The 21,981-nt window shown below is 40.6% G+C and overlaps 2 protein-coding genes across 3 annotated transcripts in view; one reads left to right on the plus strand and one right to left on the minus strand.

The window, feature by feature from the left end:
- dnajb13 (DnaJ heat shock protein family (Hsp40) member B13) overlaps positions 1-12,634 on the plus strand; it is a 44,417-nt gene extending 31,783 nt beyond the window's left edge. The window contains exons 6-8 of the mRNA XM_043692202.1: positions 2,961-3,074; positions 8,405-8,481; positions 12,022-12,634. Coding sequence (XP_043548137.1) covers positions 2,961-3,074; positions 8,405-8,481; positions 12,022-12,175 — 345 coding nt within the window. The 3' untranslated portion in view covers positions 12,176-12,634. The remainder of the gene's footprint in view (positions 1-2,960; positions 3,075-8,404; positions 8,482-12,021) is intronic.
- Positions 12,635-21,150: 8,516 nt separating this feature from the next.
- Positions 21,151-21,981, minus strand: part of ucp2 (uncoupling protein 2) — a 52,378-nt gene continuing 51,547 nt past the window's right edge. For both annotated transcript variants that reach the window (XM_043692206.1, XM_043692205.1), the window contains one exon: positions 21,151-21,783. In XM_043692206.1, coding sequence (XP_043548141.1) covers positions 21,684-21,783 — 100 coding nt within the window. In that variant the 3' untranslated portion in view covers positions 21,151-21,683. The remainder of the gene's footprint in view (positions 21,784-21,981) is intronic.

Below are 21,981 nucleotides of genomic sequence, written 5' to 3' on the forward strand. Positions count from 1 at the left end.
CTTCTCATTTTCCTTCCTTTCCTCTTCAGTCCTCTCCACTATTAGAGAAATTCCTCATTTTTAAACTCTATCCTGAGGTTCTAGACTCTCCCACAAGGGAAACATCCTCTCTGCATCCATTCTGTCAATTCCGTTTAAAATCTTTTGTGTTTCAATAAGATCACTTTTCATTCCTCTGAGCTTCAATGGCTTTGGCCCAATCTGCTTACCTTTTCCATTAATTTAGGTCTTCATCCCAGGAATCAGTTGGGTGAATATTCTCTGAGTTGCTTTCATTGCATGATGTCCACCTTACTTGCTACTTCCTTAAAGAACTCTGATTGGCTCCTGGACAGGTGAACAGTTTGGGTGTTTACGATAGAGGGGAAGAGGCCTTTGGGCCCAGAAGGGTAAGAAGAAAACTAAGCTTGCCTCCCACTTTATGGAGAAAGCTTTCACAGCTCTGGTGAAAAAGATGATAGAAAAAAGTTCAGTCCTCTTCCAGGCTGATTGCAGCAAGAGATCACCTCATCAGACCCAGACATAGAACATAGTACAGGCCTTTCAGCCTTCGATGTTGCGCCCTGTGAAACCAATCCGAAGCCCATCTAATCTACACTATTCTATTTTCATCCATATGCCTATCCAATGACCACTTAAATGCCCGTAAAGTTGGCGAGTCTACAACTGTTGCAGGCAGTGCATTCCATGCCCCTACTACTCTCTGAGTAAAGAAACTACCTCTGACATCTGTCATCTATCTATCACCCCTCAATTTGAAGCTATACCCCCTCGTGCTAGCTATCACCATCCTAGGAAAAAGGCTCTCACTATCCATCCAATCTAACCCTCTGATTATCTTGTATGTCTCAAGCTGGTAGACAACCTGGTAGAGATAGTAGCATAGGTCTATGCTGTTTCCACTGTGAAAAAGAATGGCCACCAGTTCTGCAAGAAGTTCTCCTGCACTATGCAAGGATGAGTGGCACCATGTTCTCCCTGCTATCACACACTCACAGGGCCAACAATAACTCTGCACACACATGCACCTCACCAAGGGTAATGCACTACAGCATCATATGCTTCATGTCCACTCAAATGTTCACAACCACCTCTTCCTCTACAACTATTAACTGTTCTGGATCTTTATACTGCCCAGTAACTGACTGAAGACATTTCACCACCTCTTGTATTCATGCATGATTATGAATTATATTTGCAGCCATTTCATCATACTCAATCCTTTTTTATCTCTCACTGCAGGAAAACCTGGCTCCTCACAACTGGAGTGAGAGGTCCAGGACAGGTGGATAGGTGGAGAGACAATAGTCATTCACCTGCACCCTTCAGCAACCCAGAGACTTTTACCTTGGTGTATAGTCTACTTAGACTCATGGCGCAATCTCGTGATAATTTCACTGGCATGTTTCACAGCTGGTACATTGCTTGCTTTATCCCCAGAGTCCATTTCTCTGGAGGTTCCTGTGTCCTTGATGGCCCTACATTATGGCAAATACCCCTAAAGCTACTTTAAGAGCTTATTGTAAGTCTTGCTTATACTACTGCTTTGTTCAAGCAAGAGGGGAATCTGTAGATGGGCTGGCTCAAGAGGGTGTGAACAAAGTGAGAGTCAGTTTGACAACAACTATCTGATTGATTCCTGAATAGTTGAACAACTTGTGGGTGTGAACAATACTGCATCGCCGGAAGGGGAGGTGGTATGTCTTTCTCTCCAGTAAAATAATTAAAGCCTGAAGAAAGCCAGTTTATTTTTCCATACCAGTTGCTGTAAGCTGGTGCTTTTAATCAGCAACTAAGAGACTTTGTAAATAATGGAGAAGTTGTCTATGTTTCCTGTGAAGAAGTGGAAAAAGAACCTAGAGAAGAGAGAGATCGAAGAACAGAAAGTCCTCGCAAGCAAAAGAACTAACTCAGCAAACCCTCAGGAATCCCAGTATTGACGAATACTTTCATTTCAGACAAAATAGTGCAAGCAGACTGCCATAGCTAATGGGGCGAGCTCTGAGAATTGAGTGAGAAAATATGCTAGAGCTCACAGAAAGAAATTTTCCATGTAACTTTCTGAAATCAATTCTGCTATAACGCACATTTCTTCAACATGAATTGGCTATTACGCGACTGAAGAATTTAACCCATTATTTGTACTTTCATTATCTGTATTGGCTATAACATGATTCCAGTCCCATTGGTTTAACTGGTACATCTATTATGTGATTTTCTTATAACATGGGATCGTATGGAAACGGAACTATCGTGTTATATCAGAACAGACTGTATGGCCAAGTTCAGGTGAAATTCAGCATATTAACTTTGTATCTGTCTCCACAGATGCTGCCAGACCTGCTGAGTATTTCCTGCATTTTCTATTTTTAAACCCCTTTAGCAGGTTTGGTTGTCATTAGTGGTGTCACATTCCCTCTCCGCTTCACCCGATACAAATAATAATGGTATTGCTTATGTCCCAGGCTCATTTTAACAAGCTTGGAGCATGAGTATTACATGTTATCTGGAATAATATTGACAGAAGTGCAATAACACAGAGTGCAATTCCCAACTTCTGTGCTCCCATTTTCTGGCACAATTATATTTTGTGGCTAGTGTACCCCTACCCATGTGACTATTACTCCCTTCTAGAGTTGCCATAGCCCCAGAGGATCACAGGACTGCTCTCACATTAGAAAGTGATGACTGGTGGTGAGTTTAACCTGACGGTCACACGCCTCAGGCATGAGGAGAGGTTGAGATGGCAGGATCTTCATGGTAACCTCAGCTGGGGTTCTACTCAGATCATAATACTACATAAAATGAACTTTGTCATTAAAAGGTATTGATCAGAAATTCTTGCAATATTCTCAGGATTAGCTGAAGAATGGATTCGATGATGAAATCATGAAATATTATGACTTTTTATTCATATTTTATATTGGTTAAATGAGATTTATTACTTTTGATTCATGCAGGGTCCAAATAACATTCCATCAGATATTATCTTTACTGTGAAAGAAAAACCACATCCGTGGTTCTGTCGACAAGAAAATGATCTAATTTTCTGTGCTCCAATTTCCTTGGCAAAGGTGGGTGTAATGTTCAGACAGATTGCGATGTCATTTTAGAGCCTGCGTTAGTACTGGAGAATAGAATGTATTTTTCTGTTGCAAATATGATTTTACAGATGCCTTTAATAAATACTCCTTAGTTTCAGTAAATATGTATTAACAATATTCTAGAAATCACTCTTAAAGAATTTAAGTTGATTGGACATTGTGGAGCCACAAGACGGCTGAGATTTCAAATTGTACCTTTTCATCAGTCATCATTACTGAAAATAATATTGAGGTAGTAATGCTATTAAATATAGGGGAGAAACAAATATTTAGGAGTGGATGCAAAAGCAGTTTAAAATATAATATGTTTAAAAATACACTGTCAGAAATACGAAACCATAGGCTGATAAGTTTAATTTTAGTTGTAGACTAATGAGGCTTTACCAGCTAAATCAAATGTTTTGAAGGAGTAACAAAGTTGCTTGCTGACATAAGTTTAGTAGGTGTTGCGATTTTGATTGTAAAAAAAAAAGATTTTGATTAATCTTACAGTAGTACAACAGTTATCTTATTCAATTAGTAATTCAAAGCCCTGAATTAATATCCAGAGGACATGCGCACTAATACCACTATCATAGTTTAAGAATTAAAATTCAGTTTTAAAAATCTGGAAATAAAATGTTTTGAGTATCAGTTTAAAAAAAGCATGAATCTATCATATTACAAAAACCTGAGCAGTTCACCAATGTCATAATGTCTGGCCTGGATGTGAGTCATGCCTCATATTAATATTACTACCACAGGAATAGCTGGATAAACCAGATGTATCAAACCCAGAAAAATCTTCACCACCATTTTATAAGGGCAACTCAATATAATCTTTATTAACAATTTTCCTTATTGACAGAGGAGAGTTTTAATGGTAGATCATCTACATGGGTGACAGTAACCAATGCAGGTGAATTAGCAATGCTAAATTGCCCATAGTGTTAGGTACATTAGTCAGAGAGAAATGGGACTGGGTGGGTTACTCTTTGGAATCCATTTTAAGTCTATAGCTTTTTACCATTGTTATAATTGACTTTAATGAAGACATTGGGAAGCAATTCATAAGATTGCTGGTGACACATATAAATTATAATGTTTTGATCAAACATTATGTAAATGATATGTCGTTTCAGATATATCACATGCTTTTTGCTATTTCAGTCATGGCCTGTGAGCTTCAATGGCTAGGCCAATATCAGTTGTCTATCTCAAATTGCCCTTGAGACAGTTGTGGTGAACCATCTGCATCTGTGGCTTGTTAGCCTATTTCAGAGGGCAGTTAAAAATCAACTCCAATTTTTTATTGATTCATGGGATGTGGGTACCACTGGCTTAGCCAGCATTTATTACTCATCATTAATTTCCAGAGAGTAGTTAAAAAATCATCACATTGCTATAGATCTTTAGTCACATGTAGGCCAGACCAGGTAAAGATGATAGATTTACTTCCTTAGAGGGCATTAGTGAACCAGGTGCACTTTTATAACATTTTTGATTAGATTAGATTCCCTACAGTGTGGAAACAGGCCCTTCGCCCCAACAGGTCCACACCGACCCTCCGAAGAGTAACCCACCCACTCCCATTTCTCTCTGACTAATGTACCTAACACTATGGGCAATTTAGCATGGCTAATTCACCTGATCTGCACATCTTTGGACTGTGGGAGGAAACCCATGCAGACACAGGGAGAATATACAAACTCCACACAGGCAGGTGCCCGAGGCTGGAATCAAACCTGGGACCCTGGTGCTGTGAGGCAGCAGTGCTAACCACTGAGCCATCGTGCCATTTGACAATGGTTACGTGATCACCATTAGGGTAACTTTTTATTCCAGATGTTATTGAATATAAATTTCACCATGAGATGTCCCTAAAACTGTAGCCTGAGATTCTGGATTATTCCTATAACACAATTGCTGTATCACTATCACCACAAAATTAATGTGGGTGTGGTGTCACATGGAGGCCAGATGAGGCAAGGATTGCAGATTTCCGCCCCTAAAAGATATCAATGAACCAAATGGGCTTTTTCTTTGTCTCTGGACTCTCATCTCATTTTTGAAGGCTTCCCATTTTACTGCCACCCCTTTACCTGAACTCATCCGCCCCCCAAACAACTTTTTAAGTGTCACAGATTTGAAATAGTAAATTTAAAAAATGGATTAGTATGGGAATACAGAGTTTAAAAGTTTAGAATGAGAATAAAAAATGTCTTTAAAATACTCAAGTTTTAGTCCTTTTCCAACATGAGCCCATGCCCTCTGGGCTTCAGACACGAGGCCACCCTGCATCCACGCGCTGTCCTCAGTCCAGGACTCGCTCTGCTCCCACTCTGGGCTCCAGTCATGACTTGCCATGCTCCCTGCTCCAGGATTTGGATCACATTCACTCTGCTGCCATTCTGTGATGTGGCCTGCAACTCGCTCTGCTCCCTGCTCCAGGACTCGGCCATGACCCACTCTGCTCCCCACTGTAGAGCTCGGCTCATGTTCACTCTGAAGCCACTCAGGGCTCCCGTCATGATTTGCTCTGCTCCCCACTATGGACTCAGCCTGCGACTCTTCCCATACAGGTTCTGCTGCCACTCCGGGCTCCAGCTTCAACTCACTCTGCTCCCGCTCCGGCGCTCGGCCCACGCACTCTGTTCTCACCCAGGGTCCGGCCACAACTCCTCTCCTTTTGTCTCGCCTCTAATCTCCAGATAGGCTTGGGTAGTTTAAGAAGTTAAAAGTTGGTGGGAGGGGGAGGATGGAAATCTGCTGCAAAGTGTTAAAAGATATGAAAGAAAAAGAACAAGAAACTGGCGAGCAGAGGAGGTCTGACTGTTAATATTGCTAAGGAGGTAATTTTGGATATATTGTCATCTTAAAGTTGACTATGCACCAGGACCAGACAAGATGCATTCAAGGATACTGGATGAAGTGAGAATGAAAATTGCAGAGGCACTGGCAATAAGTTTTCAGTCTCTCTTAGAATTAGTCTCCAGAAGATTTGAGAATTGCAAAGTCTACAGCTTTGTAAAGCCCAGCAAATACAGACCAGTTAATTTAACTTCACTTCACTGTTTAGGAAACCTTTAGAAATAATAATCCATGACAAGATTACATTGACAAATGTAGCTTAATTAAGTGGAGGTAATATGGATTTGTTAGGGGAAAATAACATTGAATTAACTTGCCACTGTTCCATGATGAAGTATCAGATAGGGTCGATCAGGGTATTACTATTGATATGATGTATATGGACTTCAAGAAGGCATTTGATACAGTACCACACAACAGACCAGTGAGCAAAGTTCAAAGCAGAGTCCAAAGTTCATGGAATAAAAGGGACAGGAAAGTAAACAGAGTAATGGATGTTTTCAGGCTAAGGGAAGATTTGTTGTAAAGTGCCCCCAGGCGTCAGTGCTAGGACTCTGGCTTTTTCTGGAGTACATTAATATATACAATTTCAAGTTTTGCGAAACCTATATTGGAAACCCTATAAACTGGATTAAGGTTAATGTAAAACTTCAAAAGAATATGGACAGGTCAGAAGAATGGGCAAATAATTTTAGTAGGAAGAACATTTTTCAGACAAAATAAAGAGTTTAAATCTAAAAGGGGTCCAGAAGCAGAGGGATTTCGGTGTATATGTGCATAAGATGTTAAATGTGGTAAGGCAGATTGAGAGAGCAGTTAATAAAGCATACAGTGTCCTAGCCTTCATGAACAGGGGCATAGAGAGCACGAAGATAACGTTGAACATAAATAAGATACTAGTTGGCCTCAACAGGAATATTGAATTCAGTTCTGGGTGTTGCATTTCAGGAAGAATATGAAGTCACTGGAGGTTTACGAGGGTGTGGGGATGAGGAATTTTAGTTATGAAGATAGTTTGGAGAAACTGGGACTGCTCTACTTTGAGAAAATAATGAGAGGAAATCTAAATGAAGTACTAAAAATCATGAGTAGTCTGGATAGAATAAATATGGAAAAAATATTCCCACTTATGAAAGGAAGAAAAAAGCACAGATTTACATTAATTAGAAAAAACGTGTTATGAGGAAAAACCTTTATCATGCAGTGCATGGTTTGAGTCTGGAATGCACTGCCTGAGAGTGTGGTGACACAAATTCAATCAAAGCATTCAAAATGGAATTTAATGGCTATTTGAAAAGGAAGAATGTTGGGGAGAAGGCAGGAGAATGCTATGAAGTGAGATGCTCATTTGGAGAGCCTGTGCAGACATGGATATGTTTTCTTTATCACCATAATGACCTGTACTGCCACTTTCAGACCTTTGGACATGGACATCAAGGTCCCTCACTTCCTCTATCCCTCTCAATAGCCTCCAGTTTACTCTGTATTCTCTTGTTTACACAATAAATGTATTGGCATGCCTCATTGTTAGCACACATTAATGGTTACAGGAGAGTTAGGGACATTTACCTTGTTGTGAAAGAAACAATGTTGTGTGTTTTTACTTTCACTCTTTATTGAATGTTCTTAATTATGTCTACCTGTGGGACATGGCTGAATTCAGAGGTTCAGGTACCCCTCCATTCTATGGATTGTAAGGACATTGTCAAAAAGCATTTGAGGGCATTTGAAATGTTGTGGGTGAACTCAAAGCCCTAAAAGGACTCAGCCAGCAAACACTGTTAAGATGAACACTGCTTTAGAAGGATGGACACCTCACACTAAGGCCCCTCATTTTCAGACTGACTGTCATCCCCACCTTCCTCCGGCACTTCAACCAAGATATCGAGCCCTTCCCACTTCAATCCTCTGTGCCTTCAACCTCCCACTTTGCCCTGTCTGTCTTTGAAATCTCCATGCCTCCAACTTCATACCTCTACCCACTGACTCACCCTTTTCTGTTGTCCCATGCTCCTCCTCCATACTGTAACTATGCACACAGATGCACAGTCACAAAATGTACACCACCTTTAAACAAGACTCTCATGCCCCATAGATTTTATTTTAAAGGCAGGACTTTATTGAAAACTGTTTCCTGTTAACAAGTATTCATGGCGTGCAAAAATATTAGAAGTATGGAGCCACCATAGTGTAAGATTGTCACTGACTGTGGCTGCATCCCAGTCTGCTGTCAGGATGTCAAAGTTTCACATCCCGCTTAATTAAGTCACTCATCCCACCAAATTTCCTGCTGCTTTAGGCTCCACAATATCCATGCCATTAACTCTTTTGATGATATAACTTAGATCAAGAACTCAGCATGTAGGTGCTGTAATCATGGGAACAAACTTCAGGTTTTAGATGTTTTATACAGTTCATGCTTTAATGTTAAATTGTTATTTGGATTTTAGGCTCTAACAGGTCACACCATTGAAATTGAGACACTTGATGGCAGATTTCTCAGCATCCCAATCAATGATATTGTCCAGTAAGTGTTCATTAGGTCTTTTCATGCCATTTTATTGTGAACAGAAATCCAAAACATTGTTTGCTGATTCGTTAGTTAAATGCTTATTTTCAAGTATGAAAATAGATTGTGAATCTTAGAAAACAGAACAGTGGAATATGATCTTGCTTTGCCCTCCACATCTATAAGGTTCTGAGGTCACTGTATCAGCAATGAGGAACAATAATTCTGTTTTTTTTTATTTCCCCATCCTCTCTCCATTTCCCCCAGGGACACTGAGAAAGTTGTCATACCTTTTTGACTCTCCTAGTTGCAATACATTTGCATCCCTCTAAGAATGCAGAAGTCTGGAAAAGACCTTTTGTTTTATCAGGTCAGCTTCAGAGTTCTAAATCATAATATGCAGTTAATTACCTACTGCATTGTGATCACCCATGTACTTTGAAAAACAACTTTGGGCTGAATCTTATTCTTTTTTGGTGATTGCCAGGTACGTTGAGTTGCTTGTAGGGCTTTTTGCTGTGATGCCGAGTGAAATTTCTCACCACATCTTACCTTTCCAGAACAACTCATCAGGCAGCAAATACCTGCTGAAAACCCAACATCCTTTGTGCCTGTGCCATATTTAAAAGGCTGCTGTACACCCAGATAAGCACTGGCATTCTGAGGCTGTCCTGTTTGCTGAAATAGAATGTGAAGATCTTGGAAAAAGAAAGGTGACACCACAATTCTCCAACAGGAACATGGAGATCCTGGTAACAGGGTTTGCAGAGGAGGGATGTCCTCTTCCCAGAGGACTAGCAGACCCTGGCAGCCTGATCCAAGCTTTCCACCTAGGTCAGTGCAGTGTCAGCATGTGAAGAAATGGCTGACAGTGCTACAAGAAGGTCACTGATCTTCTCTGCCGCTCCATGGAAAGTGCTACACACTTCTCTCCACCACCTCACATACGCTCAATCTCTGTTACTGCACTTGCCTCCCATCAAGGCTCATGCTGTACCATTCTCACTATTGCTTGCAACATCTCACTTGTTCTCACTTCCAATCCCCCACATCATCAACTCTGCATGAACTCTGTGCTGTTTACTTACTCCCTTGGAACACCTTACCATTTTCAATCATTTGCACCAGCACTAACAGCTGTGACATCTACTTTCATTCAATTCCTCCCTTTCTCCCTTTAAACGAATTGACAGCCCACAGTTGGGCATAAAGGGTGGAGGGGTGCACAAAATCTGACTTCTCATGCCCTACGTGGAGAGAATCCTGGCCCTCACAAGATATGACTCGTAATGCTCCTGGGGGCATGTTGAGACATCTGTGTCCCAAGTAAGTACCACTCTTCTTTCCACTGATATCTCACATTTATCCTGTCAGTGTGCACTACTTCTAACCACCGGCCGCAATGACTTCTCTCCCTTTTGTCTTGCAGGTACCAGGGATGTCCACAACCTTGGTGCAAAAATGGCATGCTCTAATAGAAGTTGTCTCCTCAACCTCTGACAACCAGAGTACTCTGGCCTCAGAGGAAGTATTGACAAGGCTGCCTCCTATATCCCTTTACCAACCCAGATACTGATACTTGTGTGGGAATATCAGCCTTTGAAAGTTTGGGAGTGCAAGCTGGTGAGCACTTTACTGAACAGCTCCACAGTAGGCCAAGGAAGAAACACAGGGCAAAAGTGAGGATTGCAGATGCTGGAAATCAGAGTTTAGATCAGAGTGGTGCTGGAAAAGCACAGCAGGTCAGGCAGCATCCAAGGAGCAGGAAAATCGACGTTTCGGGCAAAAGCCCTTCATCAGGAATAGAGCCAGGAAGCCTCCAGGCTGGAGAGAAGAAGGAAGAAACATCCCAGGCTGCTGGGGCACAGAAGACTGCCAGAGACCAGGCACTGCTCAACCCCAGGCAGGAGACAGCAATCAGGGACTTCATCCACAAGCACAGGGCCTGTCAGCACAAGTCCACTTTCCTGACACCCAGCTGTGACTATCTACCTGTCTCTCTTTCTGCCTGATACAGCAATTCAGCCAGAGAAGCTAGCAGCCTGTAAACTATGGCTGAAGATTCTACCTGCTAAAAAGCAATGCAAGCACCAGATGCTGACAGCTTGCAATTTAGGAGATAATTGCCTATACAGTGAAAAGCAATGCAAGCCACAAGATGGTCATGGCCTCAAAATCAGTGCACAGTGATTGAGCACTATGAAAGCAAACTAAGAGGCATAAGATACGTATGTGTCCATGCATGCAAAATGATGTAGCAAAACCATGCAAGTCATAATTAATCATGAGCTTTGAAGTCAAGTCCTGAAGGGATGAGATGAAGTGAGAATTTGTTCTGAAAACAGCCATGATGATATGGTGAGGATGGTGGTTTGTTGATGATCAATTGCATGGAGGAAGGGCGGAAGAATACAGTGCCCATGAAGCATACTAGGAAGTTGTAATGACAGTGCAGGTGGATGAAGTTGTGGAGAAGCTGTGGTGTCAGGTAACCACCATGACATTCATGCTTCAAATTAGCACTTTCCTTCCTACCAAGTATAACTATATAAACTGGGCTCACATTTTAAAAATAAAGGATTGCCCATTTAAAACAGGCATCAGATATTTTTTCCTTATAAAGGGTTAAGAGTCTTTAAAATGATCTTCCTCAAAAGAGAGTGAGAGTAGAATCTTTGAATATTTTTAAGATAGAGATTGATTGATTCTTAATAAGCAAGGGGGTGACATTGGGGACAGACAGGAATATGAAGTAATCAGGGCCAAGTGGGCTTACTTCTGCTCTTAAGTTATATGTTTGTATCGGTTCTTTTAGTGATTTTGGCTGAGGACTAAATATTTGTAATAATGTCAAAGGGCAGGAAAAAGACAATTTCAAAAAGTAGTTTGAATTTCTTGTTTTCAAAATTTGAGATCTAATACCTTAGATTTTTTCTCGATTTGCAAATACAAAGTGCCAAAATTGAGTAATATCTATGTGAGTTGGTTAAAATCAATAGTTTAAAAATCATTACAATATTGAACTTTGAAAAAACTAGACAGTAGTGTTGAGGCCATAATCAGATCAGTAATGATTTTCTTGAATCATGGTACAGATTCAAGGGGCCAAATGGCCAACTCCTGTTCAAAATTCCTGTTATCATTACATTGGTATGTTGCTACATTACTGTTCATGGATCCTTGATGTGCACTAATTGGGGTGAAAGTGAGAACTGCAGATGCTGGAGATCAGATTAGAGTGGTGCTGGAAAAGCACAGTCCTCCCATTTATCTCTCCACCCTGGAGGCTCCCTGCCTCATTCCTGATGAAGAGCTTTTGCCCAAAATGTCAATTTTCCTGCTCCTCGGATGCTGCCTGACCTGCTGTGCTTTTCCAGCACCACTAATTGGGGTGAACAAATAGATTACAATAACCACACTTCAAGTGTACTTCATTACTTGGAAAAATGTTTTAAAACTTCCTGAGACTGTGAAAGGTGCTACATAAATGCCCAGATTTTTATAAGCTAGGAAAAATGCCCTGATACCTTATAATTCCTACAATTTTATTTTTCCTAGTCCAAAATATACCAAAGTAGTTCCAGGAGAAGGAATGCCGTTATCAAAAGATCCATTACAAAAGGGAAATCTCGTGATTCAGTTTAACATTCACTTTCCAGAAAAGCTCACACCAGCAAAGAAGAAGTTGATTAATCGAGCATTGCAAATATAACGTCAACAATAGTAAAAGGAAGTCAGTTATTAAAGGGTCAGGACCATGCAATTATCTTTTTGTATTGAAATATAGTGCATTAATGTATCTGTGACATAAGTGGATGGTATGTTTATGAATGGGAGTTATTGAAGCAAACTTTTCTTGTTTTGTGTTATGTGTAACATTTCCTAAAAGTGTTGATGAATTATGCTGAAACCCTACTGTAAAAATTGCACAATTATAGTCTGCTGATTCATGGTCTCCCTGTCAAAGAACAAGTTGTACAACAGTAAAGATATTTATTTGGAACTGAAAATAAGAATTGTGAACTTAAATTTCTCATCTTTGTTTTCAAATTCTTAACCTTCCTTTTATACGTGATGCCCTTAAATCCCACAACCTTCCTAAATATCTACACTCCTCCAATTCTGGCCTCTTGTACATCTCTGATTTTAATTCCTCAGACCAGTTTTTAAAAAGAATTCACTCATGATGTAGGTGTTGCTGGCTGAGCCATCATTTTATTGCCCAGTGCCCTTGAGAAAGTGGTGGTGAGTTACTTTCTTGAACTGCTGCAGTCCCTGTGCTGTAGGTAGACCCACAAAACCAGTAGGAAGGGAGTTCAAAGATTGTGACCTGAATATGCGATGATATATTTCCAAATCAGGATGGTGAGTGGCTTTTAAGGGAACTTGCAAGTGGTGGTGTTCCTAATTATGTACTGCCCTTGTCCTTCTAGATGATGGTGGTTGTGGATTTGGAAGGTGCTGTCCAGGAGATTTGACAAATTTCTGCAGTACATCTTGTACATAGTAAACACTGCTGCTGCTGAGCATTGGTGGTGGGGGGATTGCCTCTGACCTGCTGTTTTGGCTATTGTATTTATGTGGAATGTCCAGTTCAGTTCCTGGTCAATGGTAAGCCCAGGATGTTGATATTGAGGGATTCAGTGAAGACAACACCATTGAGTGTCAAGGGCAGTAGGTAGATTCTCTGTTACCGGAGATGGTCATTATTTGATATTTGCAGCGCAGATATTACTTGCCACCTTTCAGCCCAAGCCTGGATATTGCCCAGGTCTCACTGAATTGGATATGGACTGCTTCAGTATCTGAAGAGTAGTAAATGGGGCTGAACGTTGTGCAACCATTGGCAAACTGACCAATGTGTGACCTTATGATGGAGGGAAGGTCATTGATGAAGCAACTGAAGTTGGTTTGGCCTAGGACACTACCCTGAGGAACTCCTGCAGAAATTTCCTGGAGCTGAGATTATTGACCTCTAACAACCACAAAATTCTTACTATGCGCCGGGTAAAACTCCAACCAGCAAAGAGTTTCATCATTGATTCCTATTCGTTCCACTTTTGCTAGGGCTCCTCAATGCCACACTGGGTCAAATGTAGTCAAACAGCGATATCACTCTCAGTTGTTTAGGCTATCTCACCTGCCTCTCTTAGGATATACACTCCATAAAAACTACCTCTTGACCAAAAATTTGTTCAACTATCTTAAATCTCCTTACATGATTCAGTACAATACTTTGTTTCATAATGCTCTATGAAGCCTCTTGTGCCATTGTATTATATTAAAGGCACAATATAAATATAAATTTTTGTGTATGCTGTAAATCTAAATAAAGTGGAAAATACTGAAAATGTGCTCTGGTCATCTAAATGGGAAAGGAATTTGAAAATAATTTCCTTAGTTTCTCCTAATCTCCACTGTAATTTCTGTGACAAATTGGGGTAATTATGGAAATAGGCTTTTCTTAAATGTTAATGCCCTGAGATTTTACCAGTCACCTGTCTGAGAACCGGTACAATTCCATGTATTCATCTATTTTTACTTTAGATTTAAATAACTCCATATCTTGAGAATGATTTTAGTTTTAAAAGCCTTCAACGGTTTCTGAATTTTCATGATGTGAGTGCTGTCCAAGGTATTTTGACAATATTACTACATATGGAATATTTGCTCTAAGTGTACAGTTACTGCATCCCATTCTAGGTAGCTATGATTTGGCATAGTGACTAAAACATCAATTATTAGGAAGTATGTGTAAGTTGAACAAACTTCCTTTATTTTCATTAAATTCCTTTACCTTTCAGTCAGAAATCTAAAAGATTACAATGGAATTAGGTTAAAAAAAAGTTATGTTATAACTTAATCATTCACAGTTTGACACAAGCAGCCTTTTGAGAGTAGAGTTTTTATCATTACTTGTTGTGTTAATAAAAGAAAAAGAAAGCAAGAAGGCTATCACTACTATTGTGTTAAATGGAATAGATTTAGAACATAGTTAGCTATTCAAACTGGCCAAATAGGAGGTGAGCCATCACCAGCAAAAGAACATTGATCTTTAACTTCATGGCCTGGCATTTTCCACACTCTATCATTACCATCAAGAAGGGGAAAGCAATCAGATTTGTGATGATGATGGTCTTTTAATAAGGTTATGTTGTCCTCGTTTTTTTTCCGAGAGGGTCATAAAGGCAGAAGTGCCAATATGTCTGGAAGTGGCTACTTTCAATAATGGCAGGGGAGGCCAGTTCTCCCAGTTCAGGTTTTTTCTAGTTTGGTTTAGTTTTAGCAAGGAGTCAAAAACTGCTGAGGACCTAGAGAAGCAGCTACAGTGAAAAGTGGTTCCATGCTTCAACAGATGTTTCTTGCCTGAACTTTCTCTCTGACATCTCTCCTGCCTGTAAGAACCGGTGTTTGAATTTACCATTTGCCAAAGGTTATGTTTATGTGATGTTGCGGGAATTTGAACAGCATCAGTAAGTTGTAATAGAGTCGATTGGGTTTTCAAATGAGTTGTTATTCTAAATTTTGATTTCTTTTGTTCCGTTTCAACTGTGTAAATAAATTCTGCTTTGCTTAAAGCCAAGTGGTTTGGCTAGCTGCATCACTCCTGGAATATCCACTCTACATCTACCTTTAAAAAAAAGTTGGATCTGGGCTACCTTCTTAAAATGTTTTGAGGAAGGGTCTGGCCTCATCTACAACAGATTCAATGAAGAGTTGAAAGAAGGTATGCCAGGAACAACACAAGGCATATATACAAAATGAGATGTCAGCCCAGTGAAACTACAGCACATGACTATTTGCAGGCCAAATACTAAAAGCAGCATGTAATAGACAGAACCAAGTGATCCCACAATCAATGGAACATACCAAAGTTTTGCAGTGCTGGCATATCCAGCCATGATTGGCAGTATATAAGTAAACAACTCATTGAAATATCCCTGTCCTAAATAATGGAAGAGGCAGCATTTCAGTGCAAAAGATAAGACTGCAGCATTTGCAACAATCTTCTGCCAAAAGTGCCATGTGGCTTATCCATTTCAGCCTCCTGAGGTCCCCAGAATCACATATGCAAGACTTCAGCCAATTCAATTCACTCCACATAATATCACGAAAATACTGATGACACTGAATACTATGAACCCTCACAACATTTTGGCATCAGTGCTGAAGACCTGTGCCCATTGCCTTAACCAAGCTGTTCCAGTCCAGCTACAACACCTGTATCTACTCAATAATCTTGGTAATTATCCAGGCGTGCTCTGTCCTCAAAAAAGCAGACAAATCCTTCCTAGCCATTTACTGCCCAATCTATCTATTCTCTAACATCATAGAAATTATGGAAAAGCTCACCTACAGTGCTATCAGGTGGCCTTGTTCAGTAATAGCCTTAGCTGGATTAGTGTAGCTGCAATGCTGAAGATGTTCAACACCAACCACAAAGCAGTTCATTTGACTGAGACTCCAGTCACCACCCAAAACATTCACTGTCACCATACCATACAATGGCAGTGCACAACACACATTTCTATGATACATTGCAGCAATCCAGCAAGCTCTGTTGTTAATGTCTTCCAAACTAGTGACCTTTACCATCTGTAAGGACAAGATGCAAGACAGCATCAACACCTACAACTTCCCCTCTAAGACACAGATCATTCGGACTTGGAACTATAAGGATCGGTGATGGGTCCACTACTTTTCATCATTTATATAAATGATTTGGATGTGAGCAGAAGAATTAGTAAGTTTGCAGATGACACCAAAATTGGAGGTGTGGTGGACAGCAAAGAAGGTTACCTCGGATTACAACAGGATCTTGATCAGATTAGCCAATGGGTTGAGAAGTGGCAGTTGGAGTTTAATTTAGGTAAATGTGAGGTGCTGCATTTTGGGAAGGCAAATTTTAGCAGGACCTATACACTTAATGGTAAGGTCCTAGGGAGTGTTGATGAACAAAGAGACCTTGGCATGCAGGTTCATAGCTCCTTGAAAGTGGAGTTGCAGGTAGATAGGATAGTGAAGAAGTTGTTTGGTGTGCTTTCCTTTATTGGTCAGTGCATTGAGTACAGGAGTTGGGAAGTCATGTTGCGGCTGTACAGGACATTGGTTAGGCCACTTTTGGAGTATTGCATGCAATTCTGGTCTCCTTCCTATTGGAAGGATGTTGTGAAACTTGCAAGGATTCAGAAAAGATTTACAAGGATGTTGCCAGGGTTGAGGGATTTGAGCTATAGGGAGAGGTTGAATAGGCTGGGGCTGTTTTCCCTGGAACATCGGAGGCTGAGGGGTGATCTTATAGAGGTTTATAAAATTATGAGGGGCACGGATAGGGTAAATAGACAAAGTCTCTTCCCTGGGGTCGAGGAATCTAAAGTGTCACTCCTCATGTCTGAAAACTGCTTCAACATTCCAATTTACATCTGCCCCCGAAGCTTTCCATATACATCTGGCTTCTTCCATACTCTACCCTACCCTTTCTCCAGTCTGCCTTGGAAGGGCTTCAAACCTTTAAGCTTTATTTTCTAGAATACCTGCTCTAAATCTCTTCAAAGTCACTCTTTAACCAAGCTACTGGTCACTCCACCTAAGATTATAGCCTTTGTTTGCTCAGTATCAGTTTTTGCCTGTACATGCCTCTGTGAAACATCCAGAGATACCATTTTAAAATAAAGTACTCCACAAATGGATGCTACTGATTGTATTAGTGAAATTATTATTTTTTGATTGGAGTGAAACATGCAGTGGAATCTCCTTGCATGGTCCGAGGATCATTGCTTTTCTTATAAATTGGTCATTAGCTGGCAGTTGTGTGGTGCAAATGTTGCTTGCCACTTTTTCAGCACAAACCTGGACATTATCCTGATTTTGCTTCATTTATTGGGTTGTGTTTGGTTAACCAATTACAAAGTTTCTTAACTATTATAAAACTGGAGTCTATAGAATCTTAAAATATGCTCCAGAGTGTGCTGGGTATCTGGAACTCAATGCCTCAAAGCATGGTAGAGGCAGAAACCCACATAAAATTTAAGAAATATTTAGATATGCCAAGGCAGACAAGGCTATGGGCTAAATGCTAGAAAAATGGGAATCGAATAGATAGGTGTTTGGTTTTGACCAGCACACACTTAATGAGCCAAAGTCATTGAGGTCTACAGCACATCCAACACTTTGAAATATTCACTCCCCTCCTCATTAATGCACAAATTGCACCAGTGAAGAATCTATGATACCCTGCAGTAATTCACTAAAACTCCTCAGACAGTACCTTCCAAATCCATAACTTCTACTACCTAGGACGACAAGCGTTGTGAATGTTTAGAAACACCAGTGCAAGTTTTGCTCCAAAACAATGCATCACCCTAGCTTGGAACCATCATCATCACTCTTTGTTGCTGTGTTAAATCCTCAGATTCCCTCCCTAATGGCATTTAGGTGTCCCTACAATACCATCGATCACAGTGGTTAAGAAAGCAGTTCACCTTTAAAAGGACAGTTAGAGATAGGCAATAAACACTGGTCTAGCCAGTGATTTACTGACAAGACTATCAGTAGCATTGAGTTGGAAGGCTCCTTGTCAACTGAAATGACCACAATTGGCTAAATAGTCTCCATGCTAAAATTTCAATATTTCTATGATGATTGATCATAGCCAATGGATCAGACTTAAGCTCTGCAATATTGCTACATCTGGTTATTAATGCTGTTGGACAATTAACAACTCAGAGGTGGCAGCTCCAGAAATATCCCCATCCTCAAATGGTGGGAGAGCCCTGTAATCAGTGCAAAAGATAAGATTGAAGCATTGGCAACAACCTCAGGTGGATGATCCATCTCAGCCTCCTCCAGAGGTCCATACCCAATTCAGTTCATTTCATGTGATATCAAGAAATGGCTGGGACACTGGATACTGCAAAGACTATAGCTCATAACAACACTGTTGCAATAGTACTGAAGACTTGTGCTCCAGAACTTGTCACAGCCTAGTCAAACAATTTCAGTACAGCTACAATAGTGACATCTGTCCCAAAACATGGAATGTTGCTCAGTTATGCCCTGTTCACAAACATCATGACAAACACAATACCTCTAATTACCACCTGTCAGAGAAATTTGCCCAATAGGTTAGAGATCGCAAAACATAACTCGAAGTGAAACGGACAGTTTATTGCAAGCGACATCACTGGAAGAGAAAACAGACCAGCTGACACAGAACTGACGGTCTAGATTAGATTACTTAGTGTGGAAACAGGCCCTTCGGCCACACCGACCCGCAACCCACCCATTCCCCTACATTTACCTAACACTACAGGCAATGTAGCATGGCCAAATCACCTGACCTGCATATCTTTGGACTGTGGGAGGAAACCGGAGCACCCGGAGGAACTCCACACAGTCAGTCGCCTGAGTCGGGAATTGAACCCAGGTCTCTGGTGCTGTGAGGCAGCAGTGCTAACTGCTGTGCCACCATGCTGCCCTTTACAGGTAGATCAGATTTCTCTTCTCAGAGCTGAGGATGAGACGAGTTTTATAGTAATGCTGCACAATGACACTGATTAAGAAATGGGAAACTACAATGTATCTGGAAATAGAGTAATCTAGTTACAAAGATGCGAATTGGAAAACAAATATCGGATGAATGTCCTGTTCCTTCACACAGTGCAACAGCCTGACAGTGTTAACGGTTCTATTCCTCTTCACAGGTGAGTGTTAATGTCTCTTCTGAAGTGATGAGGTGCTTCCATTGTACTGTGCCTGGAGCATGTCCTTGGGTGCCTCTCTGTCTGACCTGCTCTTTGTGTGGCTTTGGTATTGCTGGATTGTGAAACTGCCCTTGGGGCTTTGAGATATCTGTGGGGGCTCTGTCATTGTCCATGGGAATTTAAAGTGTATTCCCTTGTCTGCGTGCTGTCTGATTCGACTTGAGTTGCTTGGGAATTCTGGGTGTTCTGGTACAGTTTGATCAATTTTGCTTTTTTTGGGCCTATCGTGGGTTAGCAAATCGTTTCCCACACCACCCCATCAGTCAACTCTTAATTATCAGTAAAGTGATGGAAGGTGTAATGAACAGTGTGATCCAGCAGCATTTGTTTGGTAATCTGCTCAGTAATGCTCAGTTTGGGTTCTGCCAGGACCACTCAGCTCCTGACCTCAGTTAAAAATCACACAACACCATGTTATAGTCCAACAGGTTTATTTGGAAGTACTAGCTTTCAGAGTGCTGCTCCTTTACTCTCAGAGCACCATCCTACAAGTCATCTGTTTCATCCTCAACCACAACGTTTTCACCTTTGACAACTAATTCTTCATCCAGATGGCTACCTCCTGACATCATTACAGCCTCAGTTCAAACGCAGCTAGAAGAGCTGAATTTAGGAGGAGAGTGAAGAGACTGCTCAATGCAATATTTCACAGAATGTGACACTAGAACAGCTATAATAAAACTAGAATCAATGGGAATCTGGGAGAAAACTCTGCTGGTGGAATATCAACTGGCACAAAGGAAAATGGTTGTGATTTTTGGAGGTCAAGCATCTCAGCTCCAGAACATCTCTACATGAGTTCCTGAAAATAGTATCCTAAGGCTAACCATCTTCCCTTCACCATAACGTTAGAAGTGGGGATGTTTGACTGATGATTGCACAACATCCTACCTATAAATGAAGCAAGATCAGGATAATGTCCAGGTTTGTGCTGAAAAAGTGGCAAGCAACATTTGCACCACACAACTGCCAGCTAATGACCATTGTCAATAAAAGAGTATCTAATCATTACCCCTTGGCACCCAATAGCAATGTGAACACCGAAACCCACATTCAGCATCCTGGGGGTTAACACTGAACTGGACTGGACTAGCCATAGCTATAACAGCAAGTCAGGGGTTAGCAATTCTACAGTGAGTAACTCCTTTTCTGACTCCCCAAAGCCTGTCCACCATCTATATGGCACAAGTCAGATGTGTAATGGACCACTTTCCAAATGCTTGAATGAGTGCAGCTCCAATAAACACTCAAGAAACTTGACACCATCCAGAAGGAAACAAAGTCTGCTTGATTGGCACCACATTCTCAAGCATTCATTCTCTTCACCATAGACACTTTCTCCCTCCACCATGTGGACTTCCACAATCCATGCAAGATATTGGCTTCTGGAACCAAAAGCCAAAGCATCACCAAGCCAGTCAACAAGCATGGACCCTAACAGCTTAAAAGAGAGAGTGCTGATCATCAGTATGTACCTTCGACAAGGTGCACTGCAGAAATTTGCTCAAGTTCCTTAGCACATTCCACCACTATCTAGAAAGAAAAAAGAGCAGCAGATATATGGGAAAACTATCACCTAAGTTCCCCTCTAAGCAACTTGCCATTCTGACTTAGAAATATATTGCCATTCATCCAGTGTCATTATCAAATTCCCAGAACCCCATCCCTAATAGCATTGTGGTTCTACCGACACCACAATGAACTACAATGGCTCAAAGCAGCTGCTAACCAACATCCTCAAGCAACTAGGAACAGGCAATAAATGCTGTTGCTGGCAGAATTACCCACATCCTATGAATGAATAAACAGACTTAAAACAATTCTCAAGTGCAAATCTAGCTATAAAAATCATCTGTATAATAGGCTGTACAAATTATTCTTCTCAAAATAAGAATGTCTTTATAGATGTGACACAATGAGACAGTTTTTTTTAAATGAATGTTTTTATTTTAAATAGAACAGCAAGAGTAATAAAATCAAACATCACTCCAAATCAAAATGGAGGTTCTACCTGCATGGTACTTCCACACAGTGATATGTTCCAATCACCAATAGATTTCTAGGCGCAAAGGCACAAAATTAAGGGTGGCTGTTTCCTGCTGACAGTTGTGTCAAATTTGTTGGGAGTGTTGGAGGAGTGGGAAAGGCAGAAAAATTGTGCAAACAATTACTTCACATGTATCCATGGTAAAACAAATCTGCTGTGGCCTTTCTGGACAACAGGATACATTGTTTCAAAAGATAGATATGAAAATCAGTAGTAAAGAATTTAAATATCATCTAGCACAATGGAACATTGCAATTTAAATCCTGAAACTGTTCCCATGGTCTATTTGGAGTAAATATGCAAACTTCTAAAGAAAGAGGTAGGAGGAACTAAAAAGTTATTATTGGTACACAAGTTGTGCAAACTCAGCAGCTAAAATTACGCATTATTTTTGTTTACAGAGAAGATTCTTAAGAAAGCCTGGCTAACATCAAAGCTCGTTTCAGCTGTTCATATGTAACGAACATCACTATGTTCCAGGACCCCAGACGTAGAAATGATGGCATAAACCTAGAATGAAATAATTAGATTTAGCTGGTAGTACAAACATGCATGGGTATACATTCAAAACATATTTGCTACACTAATTGTGTTCAGATTGGATAGAAACTATATTTTATGCAAACATCCCCTTAGGGTTTTATGATGATTATTCTGGATGCCAACAACTGGAATCCACATTAAGCTCAGATCTTAAACTTATGAAAA

The sequence above is a fragment of the Chiloscyllium plagiosum genome, chromosome 6 (genome assembly GCF_004010195.1).
Source record: "Chiloscyllium plagiosum isolate BGI_BamShark_2017 chromosome 6, ASM401019v2, whole genome shotgun sequence".
Taxonomy (NCBI): Eukaryota; Metazoa; Chordata; class Chondrichthyes; order Orectolobiformes; family Hemiscylliidae; genus Chiloscyllium; species Chiloscyllium plagiosum.